This window comes from Typha angustifolia, chromosome 8 (assembly GCF_048772165.1).
Source record: "Typha angustifolia cultivar Huaian chromosome 8, ASM4877216v1, whole genome shotgun sequence".
Classification (NCBI taxonomy): Eukaryota; Viridiplantae; Streptophyta; class Magnoliopsida; order Poales; family Typhaceae; genus Typha; species Typha angustifolia.
In genome coordinates this window covers 10,773,844-10,787,926 of record NC_133246.1, presented here as the reverse complement: position 1 = coordinate 10,787,926, position 14,083 = coordinate 10,773,844, and the positions used below count along the sequence as shown (strand labels likewise).

At 38.2% G+C, this 14,083-nt stretch overlaps 1 protein-coding gene across 3 annotated transcripts; it reads right to left on the bottom strand.

Moving 5' to 3' along the window:
* Positions 1-375: 375 nt before the first annotated feature.
* Positions 376-3,944, bottom strand: LOC140766050 (probable disease resistance protein RXW24L). Of its 3 annotated transcripts, XM_073105449.1 has the most exons (3): positions 2,577-3,944; positions 957-2,453; positions 376-749 (listed from the first exon to the last, which is right to left on the bottom strand). In XM_073105449.1, the coding sequence occupies exons 1-2, from the start codon at positions 3,844-3,846 to the stop codon at positions 1,006-1,008; spliced, it is 2,718 nt and encodes a 905-aa protein (XP_072961550.1). In that variant the 5' UTR covers positions 3,847-3,944; the 3' UTR covers positions 376-749; positions 957-1,005. The 3 variants fall into 3 exon arrangements, 2 of the variants coding, with proteins under 2 accessions (XP_072961550.1, XP_072961549.1); XR_012105274.1 differs by having other exon boundaries at positions 953-3,944; XM_073105448.1 differs by having other exon boundaries at positions 957-3,944.
* Between the last annotated feature and the right edge of the window lie 10,139 nt (positions 3,945-14,083).

Sequence of the window (14,083 nt, the reverse complement as noted above, 5' to 3'; positions counted from 1 at the left end):
TTGTTATTTCTGATGTTTAGAGTTATATTTGTATTTTTACAGTTATTTAGAATATTATTTACTTATTGTCATTGTAAGCTCTATATAAAAGCCAACTGTTCACTCAATTGAGATTAATGAAGCAATTTTTTTAAGATTTACCTTCTAACATGAGTTTTGGTTGTAAAACCCCAATTGAAGATGCAAGTGTGAAGATGCCAACGACAACAATAACACTAAATAATCCCTTATTCCTCTGCATAGTTTAGAAGTTCACTTCGGAAGATGGGTTTAATTCATAAATTTCTTTATTCTAATTATGTTCCATTACAATTTTATCCAATTAAATATATCAATACATCCATTTGAATGCTTAGCTCAAGTAGTGATACACACATGAACAGAATGTTTATTCCTTTAAAGAGCAAAATCCGGTCGACAAAATGCACTTGCGTTTAAACAATAAACGACACTAATATGTTTTCCTTTTCCATGTTCAAATAGCTTCAATGCAACAAGAGTAGAAAAAAACATGATAAATAGCATTAGTGCAGAGGCTCCTGCCAATATTAGGAAAGATATATGAGTCTGCGTCGTCGTTACCACAAAGGTTGTTCCTTAAATGGGATACACACTGGTCAGCATGCATGCAATCTTAATCGTCAAAGAGAACACCCATTTTAAGCTCCTTTTCTTGCCCATCTTTTTGGTTTTGGATCCGTAGGATTGGTGAACAACAAAAGTTCATTACTTGGGAAGTTCTTGTGAACCTGAAAAACAATAATGTCTAAGTGAAATTTCTTGAAATAGATCATTCTTTCCTTGAAATCATGTTGGAATGTCAGAAATTGAAGTTATGTCTCATGTGTATGCTTTATTCTGTTCAATTAGCTCTTGAGAAGCAGATGTAAAGAATCATCTAAGCATTAAAAAAAGAGTAGCATTTCTAATGGTAAGATACATATATACTTACGTACTTATTCTTAGGTGTTGGAGACTGGAAGAAGTAACACAAAAGATGATCAATCATCCTTGTGTGCTATTGCATAGGACGACAGAGGAGACATGCCGAATCTTATACCAATCTTCTCCTTGTCCCTCCTGGACCCGGAGCAGCAGAGCACGGTGGGGATCTTTCAACTTCAATACCTTGAGTGTCTCGATATACTGTAATCCTTCGGGAAGCATTTCTAGTGGGCAGCTATGGATAGACAGACGTGTTAGACTGCGTAATGACCCTGGATGCACAACATAAGATGTCACAACACTTAATTTACTCAGCTTCAGGTATTGAAGCTTTGGGAACCCATCTACAGAGCAGACCATCAATGGCCCATAGTAGGCATCATCTTTCAACTTTAGAGTTCTGAGGCTTGGCAGCTTCTCCAAAGTCGGCATTGGATCTGTCTCTAACCTTGAGCAAACCAATGTGAGCTTGGTGAGGTATCGCGGAAATTCACTCCAACTCGGTAATTGAGCTGGTTGCATTCGCCCATCCAACTTCAATTTGTATAGGAAGAAATGTGTCGATGTAATCATCTCATGTGCAATTGATTCTCCATGTAACTTGATAGAAGAAAGATGACGTAACTCCCAGATTGTGCCAGCGAGGGGACTCTGATAAGATTCCGAAACCCCATCAATTCGAAGGTTCTGTAGGTAGATAAGGGTTGGCAAGTCCTTTTCCACCCAGCTGCCAGGAACTACTTGGTGTAGCGTTTGTAAATTTCTTAAGCCACGAAGTCTTGGAGGAGATATACGATTCAGATACAAGTGTTGAAGCATGCGAAGCATCCAGAATTCTTTTGGTAACTCTATACTTGTTCCTCTAATATCCAAAGTTTGCAGGTATTGGAGGTTCCCTACTGATATTGGAAGGTGTGTTAGTTCGCTATCTCTCAATCCCAAGTACCTTAAATGAATCATACTGTCTTCAGGTAACAAAAGACCACCACGCAATCCCTCCAGCTCCAGCACTCGTAAATATTTCATGCTCGTGTTGGGTAGAGTGTTGCTTGTCGAAATCTTGCAGAGATGAGGTACCATCTTTAGGATGCGCCGCCGCCGCCGCACGGGTTTGTAACCATTCCCATTTCCGCCAACAATCTGATAATTTCTGTTTTTCGGAAAGACCAACAGTGTTCGCAGTCTTTTTGTGTAATTGGGGTTGGGAAACTTCAAATCGTCCACGTGTAATGCAAGACGACGATATGTGATCTTCCATGATTCTGGTTCTTGCTCTGCATTTAGAGAAGTAGGATCTATAGTTTCAAAAAATCGACTTTCTCGAGCTTCCAACCTGGACAAGTCTCCTATTAGATCATGAACACGTATCCTCTTAGGCCACTTATCAGATCCTCTCTTCCGCACTTGAACGAGCGACCTTTGGATCAGCTCTTCCAAGTAATCAACAGCAGTTAGTTTCGTCATCTTTCCTTTCTGCTCTACGATTAAATCATCTACGATCCACCACTCTATTAACTTGGACACACAAATATCAGAACCTTGCCGAAAAGAACCCAAGTAGAGAAAACAAGATTTTATATAATAAGGCAAGTCATGATAACTCAAAGATAGTATTTCTAAGCATTGCCTACCTACATCTGAGGATTCCCAACTCAAATTGTTGATCAAATTTGACCAAATTACTGGATGCTTATCCTTCCCAGATAGTAGAGATCCTAAGACCACCAATGCAAGAGGAAGACCTCCGCATCTTTTTGAGAGGCAGCGGCCGAGATCCTCAAGTTCAGGAGGACAGGCTGCTCTGGCTTCAATATTTGATGCCCGGAAGACTTTACTGCGAAAAAGTTCCCAACTCTCCTCATCGTTTAGAAGTCGTGCCACATAAGGATTGAAAGAAGTATCGACATAATTAGCGACCTCCATAGAGCGGGTAGTGAGTATCACTCTGCTCTCATTACCAGAATTTGGAAAGGCTACTTTTATTTGGTCCCAGACTTCATTCCTCCACACGTCGTCCAAGACAATTAGATACCTTTTCCGGAGCAGGAATGGGAACAACATCTCTACGAATTGTCGTCTTATCCACGCATCTCTTCCTTCTGAAGAAGTCAATTCATTACTCCACAATATTAAGGAAACTGGGAAACCTACTTGAACCATCATCTCCCACAAAAGGTTTCCAACATCAGGATCTTGATTCACAGACACCCATGCACAAGCATCAAAATAGTTCTCCGTTCTCCCATTAGTGTTGTCTTCTTTGGGAAGAGTTGTGGAGCCTTGAGAAGGCAATATAATTTTAGGGGCTCTGTTGTAAACCATTGTAGCAAGAGTTGTCTTGCCACTACCACCCATGCCGGTGATAGCTATTACCTCTCGTCGACCACTAGGAGCCAACAACCTTTGCAACATCGAGTTTGCATCCTCCTCGAGTCCGATAATTACATCATCACCAAGATGTGGAGAAGATCTTCTCCATATATTACTAGTAGTACGGCTGGTGCCTTCCCCTCCACGTTCATCAAGAGTAGTAGTTGCACTGTATCTGGACCTACGATCACTAATCTCCCGAATCTTGGAAAGTACGCGTACAATATCTTTTGCAATCTTATGGTGCTTCAGTGGTCTTCGGGGAGGAGTGTACGGGTTAACCTCGAGCATGAAATTCTCCACGATGTCTTCCGCTTCATAAGCCACGTTCCTCACTTCCCGCACCCAGTTCTTCGTCCTCTCGTCTGGCAGTGGCCGGAAAGTACTCATATCCTTTAGGAAGCTCTCAATGGCACGTAGCTCTGCTAAGAGTGAATCCACTTGATCGCGCACCCCACAGAGAAAGCTGATATGTTGGACGATTGGCTTGGCAAGTTTGAAAACCAGATGAGAAACAATAACATCCACCATTGCTCTCAGTTAATCTGGAACAGATTTGGAATAAGATCTAGAGATTGAGGAATGCTCTCACATATGGCGAGGCACACTGATCATTTGGATGCAACTTCCTGCCTACCCTGGTTGGAAATATCACATATAGTTAACTAACAGATAATGAGAGGGTGAGGGCAAAGGATTAGAATCAACAATCAAGATTAACATAAGATTAACTTATGTGTATTTTTTTTTTCTGATTATTCATGAGCTCGAAGGCTAGATATGAGCTGGACAAAAGGCCAACCCTCCCTAGTTACAGAGACACTTTAGGTTCCGTCGAACTTTTAACTGTCTAGTCTAGGCTTCAAGCCATATATATCGCTGAACAATTGTTTTGAACTAAACGCCACCGAGACCTGTTCCAAGCCGTTACGTTGTCAAACTATTATTCCAAGCTAACCGCATTGCCGAGCCATCAATCGAATCGATCCGAGCCATCAATCGAATCGATCCAAGCCACCAAACCACTAAACAATTTCTCCATAATATTATTTGGGGATTAGAGTTAAACTCATGACCTTCTTGGTTATAAGCAAGATACCTCAACTCTACTAGAGTTAGTTGGCATTAACTTAACTTATGTGGATTTCTTTTTTATTTTTCAGTCTGCACCTGATAAAATACTTGGTGAGGATTCCTTACGGCGCCCAATGTAGGCAGCCTATGGAAATTTCTACGGCTCCTGCTGCAGATATATATTATCTGCCTAGCAATGCACAGGTATTATTTCTATTTGAGTTGGACTCGTCGTTTAGTAAAGATTGGTTGCAGGTCGCTTTTACTTGCATTGCCCAATTTCTTTTGATGATATTAGAAAGTTGTCCACCAAATGTAATTATGTTTCAAATGTTTATTTATTTTTCTCGTACAACTATCGTTTGTTTACTAGTTTCTTCGGTGACCACCATAGCTAGATGTCTTCTCCCTAATTATTTTTTCGTACAACTATCATTTGTCTACTAGTTGCTTTATTGAACAACCTAGGCAGATGTCATCAACTTAATTTTTTTTTTCTTTTTTTTTTTCACACCGATTGATCTAAAGATGCTTTCCAGCCAAGTCTAGTGTCAATTTTCTGATGTATTGTTTGTTAACACTAGCTAGTGGAGCTGGCAATTTGCAATATCTTGGTATACTTGTCCGAAATGAGCTTGAACATTTCTTTTGCTTGTGATTTGTTTTAGTGGCTTATTATTGGAGTAACAAATAACTGACTTGAAGTTGTTAGGAAATGCTCAAACATATTTGCATTTCAAGACGATGGATTTAAGCTGTAAATAGGAGTACCTGCTACTATATTTTGTTTAGGTCTTATATTAGGTCTTGTATGATTTATGGTAGGACCACCTTCACTAGGCAGCTCTTGATTGGCTACTCAATCATATGAAATGAAAAGTTTTGGAATTTCAGGTCAAAATTTTTGAAACTTCCATTGGCGTCTGCAAGCGTCTGCAAGAGAGTAAAACAGTTAAACTTACTTAGCCTAGCTGTTTGGTTCAATAGGATTAGTTGTACTTAGGGGTGGCAATATGTGTTAGTTAAGCAAGTCCGGACCAAGTCGGATTGGGGTCGGGTCATCATTACCTTAACACGAATACGACTTGATTAATAAACGGGTAACACTATCCAATCCGCTTAATTTGTTTGATAAACGGATCAGATTAACACAACACGTTAATACGACTCATCTAACGTGTATACTTAAATGAGTCGTGTTAACCCAATACATTAACGCGACCAATTGAAATATTATAATGAATTAGTAATTAAGCAAATCTAAAAAAACTAACTAAATAGATCTAAAACATTGCAGTAAAAATATATTCATGTGCAAATATTTATAATTAAAATTAACTAATTAACACCTCGTCTTATTCTCCCATATTAACTTAATTAATCTTCTAGCAACAGAAGTTAATGTTATAAACTTATAATGGTTCAAAACATGGTGAAAAGCACTGAACAAAGTATAACTCCAATAACATCGTGTCACTAAATATTGTCTATAATGTCTATAAGGTGAGTTGTGAATATTGTGAAATGGGTGCAAGCAGAATCCTATAGCAGCATGTCACTAATCTGCCATAATCAATGCTACTAGCAGATTAAACAGATATAACCATTAAAAGTACCAATTAATCTGCCATAAACAAGTTGTCATATAAAGAACAATATTTGACATGAACTAAACACTGTTTAATCAAACGCTACTAGAAGACCAATTAAACAGATCTAACCATTAAAAAGTACCAATTAATCTGCCATAAACAAGTTGTCATATAAAGAACAATATTTGACATGAACTAAACACTGTTTAATCAACGCTACTAGCAGACCAATTAAACAGATCTAACCATTAAAAAGTACCAATTAATCTGCCATATACAATTTATCATATAAAGAACAATATTTGACATGAATTAAACAATGTTTAATCAATGGTTAGATCTGTTAGGAAGGGTAAAAATAAAAAGATTAAAAACTGGTCAGTAGTATACTTTTTAGGATTTAGGTGAACTTGCACTCTGTAATTAATTTTACCTGAAGAGTGAAGGCGGTGAGGTTTGAAACACTAGATCCAACGAGGGTGAGGGCAGATGGTGAGGCGATCGGCAAATGGAGCCAGAGGCGGAGACGGAGACGGAGACGCTGTCATGCTTAGAGCTTGCTGGGAAGAAGAAAAGAAGAGCCTTTGCATTGTGATCCTGTATCAGCAGCACTAGGGATTGAAATTTTACAAAATAATTCTGTATCAGCTTTTTGTTTTTCATAAAAGTCCTTAAGTCATCACGTGACTACCACGTGGGTAGTTAGGGTCAAGAGTCCAGTCAGTTAGAGTATGAGAGATTGGATCTGAGAGTATGATATAAATCCATCGATTCTTTTTTGTAATCATAATCATCTTCTAGAATACAATAGCTCTCTCTTCTCAGCTTGAGGGAAGGGAAAACCATTAAGCAAGGCTAATTGCTCTCATTGGTAGTCTTTTGGGAGTAGTTAGAGAAGGAATTTGAGATTGTTAATCTCATATCATTACATTTGGTATCAGAGCAGGCATCAATTCTTGTGGTCAGCTCGTGGTTAGCTTAGAGGTAGCTTAGAGCAGTAATTGGAGCATCCATGGCGGAATCTACTCGCTTGGCAGCATTGGCAAATCTTTCAAGGAAGAATGACAACCGAATCTAGGACTTGGTTGAGCAACTTCAATCCCATTCAGAATCAACGAAGCTGTCCATGGAGCACCTCCAAGCTCAACTATGCTCTCAGCTTGAAGTATTATTCAGGGGGCTAAATGAAATGAAAATGAAGGGAAAGGAGGGAGATAATGGTGAAACTTCAGGAGTTAACCCAAATATTTCACCCAAATCATCTTCATATCCACATATTAGTAGGGAGGAGCCAATTGGAACCAAGGAAAAAATCTGTCCTGATTGGATTAGTAATGGACATGTTAGTGCTCTAAAGATTCCTAAGGTGGAGTTACCTCACTTTATGGGTGATAATTATACAGCATGGTGCAAGAAATGTAGGAGGTTTTTCATATTTATAGCTATTCCTGAAGAACATAAGGAACTCTATGCATCTTTGTTTTTGGATGGTAAAGAAGAGGGCAAAAGCAAGCTGGACTGGGACAGCTTTGAAGAGGACTTATGTCTACGATTTGATAACTTGGGGTATGATAATGTGATAGGAGAATTCAATAAGCTTAGATAGGAGACCACTGTTATAGCTTACCAAGAGAGATTTGAAGAGTTAAAGTCTCTAATGCTCATTAAGATCAGATTTTTCACTGAAAAATATTTTATCCAAAGTTTCATTAGTGGATTGAGAGATGATATCAAGCCAATGGTTCACATGTTCCATCCACAAAACTTTCATCAAGCAGTGTTCATTGCTAAGATGCAAAAACATGTCATGGATTCTAATAATCGAATGAAGAGAGCACCAAATACTATTCCCCCTTCATATCCTAGATCTTCATTAACCCACAATCATTCTCCTATTATTATCAATTATTCAAACTTCGCTGCTAGCACTACTATAAATCTTGTTTCAACTGGACGAGTTCCCATTGCACCACTCTTCACTCCCTCTGTAGTCACTTGACAGCCCAATGTAGGTCCTTCAAAGCTTAGCTCCAATGTTCCTCTCGTCCACAAGCTCACTCCGGCTGAAATGAAGTCTAGAAAGGATAGAGGCCTTTGCTATAATTGTGATGAAGTTTATAAAAAAAAGACATAAGTGTGTGTGGTAGTAATTATATATGATTAACTTGGAAACTAACACTCAAGAGGAAGAAGAGGAGGCTTTAGAGGAACTACTTAGGACAGATGAACTGCCTGATTTAGCAATGAAAATATCTATACATGCCTTGGCCGGCCATGACTCCCCTCACACTATTAGGCTTCAAGGGAGTGCTAAACAAAAGAAAAATCTGCATATTGGTGGATAGTGGAAGTACACACAGCTTTATAGATCCTCATACTATTCGAGATAGTAATTACATTTCAGAGTGTACTAATCCCCTTTATGTCACTATGGCTAATGGGCAAAGATTAATTAGCTCATCAACTTGTTCAAATCTATCTTGGACCATGCAAGGGCATGCATTTTTAGCATATGTAAAGGTTCTCACTTTAGGTGGTTGTGATATGGTTTTGGGGGTAGATTGGATGAAAACATATAGTCCTATTCTCTTTGATTTTGAAAAACTTACCCTCACTTTCCAGAAGGAAGGCAAACAAATTACTCTTGTGGGAAACCAATCTTATGCAAGTTGTCAGCTAATATCAGGTGCTTCACTTCAAAATTTGATCTCTAAAGGGCATTGTGCATATATTGGTCAACTTTTTTCTATCACTTCTGAACAAAATTCAGCTGTTATACTACCCCCTTTCAAGGAGTTGTTAACTCGATATGCTGACATTTTTGAGGAACCCCAACACCTACCACCACACAGGGCACAAGATCACCACATTCATTTGTACTCGGGGGCTATTCCACCCAATTTGAGGCCCTATATGGTCCCTATGCTCAAAAAATGGTGGTTGAAAAAATAATACAGGAAATGCTGAATTCTAGAGTAATACAACAGAGCCACAGCCCTTTCTCTTCGCCTATTCTTTTGGATAAGAAAAAAGATGGTACTTGGAGGCTATGTGTGGACTACAGGAAGCTGAATGATATCACAATAAAAAATAAATATCCAATTCCTATCATAGATGAGTTACTAGATGAGTTACATGGAGCTAAGGTGTTTTCCAAGCTAGATTTGAGATCGAGCTACCATCAAATCCGAATTCACCCCACTAATATTGAAAAAACAGCATTTTAGACTCACTTTGGCCACTATGAATTCAAAATGATGCCATTTGGCTAGGGGTGAAAACGGGTCGGATTAACTCTGACCCGACCCGCTATCCGACCTGATTCGGATAAAAAATTTCTATCCGATTCGGATACAGATAAAATTTTTGAAAAAAATTCAGATACGGATTCGAATACAGATCGGATATATTTTTCGGATTTGGATATGGATATCGGATATGGATTTCGGATATCCGTTTACCCACATATTTTTTAAAATAATTTACAGTTTTTAGTTTGCTTATTTAAATAGTAAATATTAATATTATTACTAATAATACATTATATATTATTTATAGAGATTAATTTCTCTAGTTTTATAAATTTGACATACAAAAAAATTATTTGTCATAAAACTCTTAATAATTTTGTGTTAATTATATCTAGATAAAATATTATAATTATTTTAAATTCAATCAATATCCGTTTAAGATCCGATCCTCTATCCAAAAATTATCCGTATCCGTTTAGTTAGGATATGATTTTAAATTTTGCTATCCGTCTAATATCCGTATTCGGACTAAAAATATGGATCTGGATATGGATTGAGCACTATCCGATCCGTTTTCACCTCTATATTTGGCCTTTGCAACGCCCCGGCTACTTTCCAATCCTTGATGAATACTATCTTCCAGCCTCTTCTGAGAAGGTTTGTCTTGATTTTCTTCGATGATATATTGATTTACAACTTTTCTTTACAAGCTCACTTGGATCATCTTAAACAAGTTTTGAAGATACTAAAGGAAAATTCCCTCTTTGCTAAGTTCTCAAAGTGTGTCATAACAACCGACCAAGTGAAGTATCTTGAACACATTATAACTAATCAAGGTGTAGCTGTAGATCCTTTAAAGATACAATGTATGTTGGATTGGCCCTCCCCAATTACATTGAAACAACTTAGGAGATTTCTGGGTCTTACCGGTTATTACCAGAAATTTGTGCTAAACTATGGGCTAATTGCTAGACCCCTTATTGAATTATTGAAGAACTTCTTTAAGTGGTCTCAAGAAGCGGAAATGGCATTCCAACTCCTCAAGAAGGCCATGACATTTCTTCCGGTTCTCACTTTACTAGATTTTAGTAAGCCCTTTGAGTTGGACAAAGATGCTTGTGATATAGGTATGGGTGCTATGCTACACCAATCAGGGCATCCCATTGCTTATTTCAGTAAGGCATTAGGTCCCAAGATTTCATCATATTCCACATATGAGAAGGAGTTATTAGCAATTGTCATGGCCGTCACTCGGTGGAAGTCATATTTGGAGGGAGTTCATTTTATTATTCACACTGACCATCAAAGCATCAAATATTTTCTTAAACAAAGGTTGCACACCACTTTACACCAGAAATGGTTATCCAAATTATTAGGCTTTGATTATGAGTTGAAATATAAGCAAGGTCGGACTAATAATGTCGCAAATGCACTCTCAAGATTACCAGAATGAACCAGTTCCCTAGTTGCCATCACTAGTGTCACCCCCGCATGGCTAGAAGAGGTTTTGATCTCTTATCGAGGTGATTCATTTGCTGAAAATATGCTCCCTAAACTGGTTATCTCTCAATCTGGTGACTACTCATTTGCACAAGGTCTTATAAAGTTTCATACTTGTCTCTATGTGGGAACTAATACAGATCTTGATCTCGAATCATTTCTACTCTACATGCTTCACCCTTTGGGTGACATTCAAGATTGCAAGCCACATACAAAAGAGTTAAAAACATGTATTTCTATTAGCCTAGACTTAAACAACATATTCTCACATATGTCAAGATATGTTATATATGTCAGCGGCACAAACATGAGAACACCCACCCAGCTGGCCTATTACAACCACTTCCAATTCCTGAAAAGCTATGGGCTGACATCTCAATAGATTTTATTGAAGGATTGCTAAGGTCTGAAGGTAAAGAGGTAATATTAGTGGTTGTGGACAGATTAAGCAAATATGCTCATTTTATTGCTCTTCCTCACCCAAACACTGTTCCTCAAGTGCCACTCTTTTCTTGGATCATATTCACAAATTACATAGCTTGCCAAATACCATTGTGAGTGACCAAGGTTCAATTTTTCTTAGTGCGTTTTGGAAGGAACTTTTTAGTAGATTGGGCACCTCATTGCACTTTAGCATTGCTTATCATCCACAGTCTATGGACAGATGGAGCGAGTAAATAGTTGTTTGGAGTCTTATCTCCATTGCATGACTAGCTCCAAACTAAAGAAGTGGGCAAATTGGTTATCTCTAGCCAAGTGGTGGTTCAACACAAATTATCACAATAGTATTAATCTAACTCCTTTACAAACTCTATATGAGTATCCTCCACCCCAATTAGCTCTTTCGGTAGAGCCAACTTCTCATCTTGCTTCTGTAGAATCATATCTACATGATAGAAACCAAATGGTACTACTCCTTTGTGCTGAACTAGCCAAAGCACATGTTAAGATGAAGCATTTTGCCGATAAGAATTGCACGAAGCGACAGTACCAAGTGGGGTACTGGGTATACTTGAAGCTTCAGCCTTACCGCCAATCTTTAGTTCAAGTCTGCCAGAACCTCAAGTTGGCTGCTAAGTTCTATCGCTCCTATCAAATTCTAGAGAAAATTGGCAATGTGGTAAACCGCCTCCTCCTACCAGTCGACTCGAAGATTCACCTTATCTTTCACGTATCCCAACTCAAACAACATTTGGGGTCTGACCACATTAGTACTACCTTACCCATAGTCGACGCAGACGGCGAGTCACTTCTCCACGCCAACAAGATCTTGGCTAGGAGGATGGTGAAGTGGAATAATTAAGCCATTTCACAAATTCTAGTATAGTGGAGAAACTCCGGCCCTGAGGAAGCTACTTGGGAGGACTATTACGCCATTACACGCCAGTTTCCTACTTTAGATCCTTGAGGACAAGGATCTTAAGAGGTGGGCATTTGTCATGCTCAGAGCTTGCTTGGAAGAAGAAAAGAAGAGCCTTAGCATTGTGATCCCATATCAGCAACATTAGGGACTAAAATTTTACAAAATAATTTTATATCAGCTTTTTGTTTTTCATAGGAGTCCTTAAGTCATCATGTGACTATCACGTGGGTAGTAGGGTCAAGAGTCCAATCAGTTAGAGAGTGAGAGATTGGATCTGAGAGGGTATGATATAAACCCATCGATCCCTTTTCTGTAATAATAATCATCTTCTAGAATACAATAGCTCTGTCTCTTCTCAGCTTGAGGAAGGGGAAAATCATTAAGCAAGGCTAATTGCTCCCATTGGTAGTCTTTCGGGAGTAGTTAGAGAAGTGATTTGAGATTGTCATTATAGATGCTTGGGGAAGATGGCAGGCGGAGACGGAGGCACTGCAAGCGGCAAACACTCGGGGCAAATGGCAAGCGTAGAAATAAGCACCGCGACAGACGGAATTGGAGATGCTTGGGGTAGACGGCAGACGAAGGCGGGCAATTTTTCTTTTCCCCCTTTCGTTTACGTGGCTGGAGAGGATGGAGAGTGGAGAGGCGTGCGTGCGTGAGTTAGTTTATATATATATATATAACGGGTTAAACGGGTTCGCATGTTGACCCAACCCGATTAGACTTATATGCTTAAACAGGTCAAATGGGTCAAAACGGGTCAATAGTATAAAATTGAACATGACCCGATTATAAAACAGATTAGGTGGTTTGGCCCGTTTACAACCTGAACCCGATTAAGAGTCGAGTTATCGTGTCTGATTATCGGATCAGATCAAATTTTGCCACCCCTAATTATATTACCTGCTCGTCAATCACGTGCACTCCACATGCCCATATGATAAATGAGAAATACATGATAGCTGGGGCGAGCAATACATTCATAAACACCTGAATTTACATAAAATATTTGCCAACCAAAAATATCACAAACCGCAACAAGCCTTAAAATATATATTCATACACCCAACAAATTAATAATACTACCCTTGCAATTGTTAAATTGATGGCTCACCTTGTTGCGTGGGCATTATTGATATGTATGGCACAATGGCATGTGACTAAAGATCAACTATTTCTCATAATTTATGTTTTTCTATCTTTCTAAAAAATTTACCACAAATTATTTGCAACTTGCACGAATGCAGCGTTCAATCTGCACGTAGAACCTAGCTTTATATCAAGAGTCCTCTATGCGAGATTGGCCCATTCCCCATATATCTAAATTATGTAGCATCATTTACATATCTATGCCTGTGTTGATAACACACATATTCATATATGTTACCTTGATTTCCATTTCTTGCACCTTTATTTTGTTTTCTAGTACGTGCATATGTGCATTATATGTCTATATGTATGTGCATAAGAATATGAAATATTTATCGTCTACAAAGGAACTAATCTGTGGAAGTTCAGAATGCTAAGGCTTGCATGGTTGGCTTTATTCTTCGTTATCATTCTTAGTCAGTCTGTCGAATACTTTCCTTTGAATAGAGAAGAATGCTCCAATGGCGATTCCACACTTGTATATGAAATACAACTGAGAAGATAAGCTATTAATGAACTATTCTAAAAGCTATGTACTGAATTTTCTATTAGTTATATATTTTTATTGTTAACTTACCTATTATTTTAAAAGCTTAATTTATTAGAGAGATACTTTTTTATAACTTATATTTAATAATTATAAGTTTTGTTTAATAAGTGGTTGTCAAATAACTAAATATGGATAAGAGTTGGATGATATTTACCTTCTAGTATTTTGTAAATTATTGTACCACATAATTTCTGAATTGCCTTACATTTTTCACAAAAATATAGGTCAAGTATTGATTATGATAATGGTTCCGGCATTTCCTTCCGTTTGCAATCAATAATGCATCTGG

Bases quoted from the DNA above. Each gene is read 5' to 3' on its own strand.
- LOC140766050 (XM_073105448.1), bottom strand. From the start codon at position 3,846: ATGGTGGATGTTATTGTTTCTCATCTGGTTTTCAAACTTGCCAAGCCA.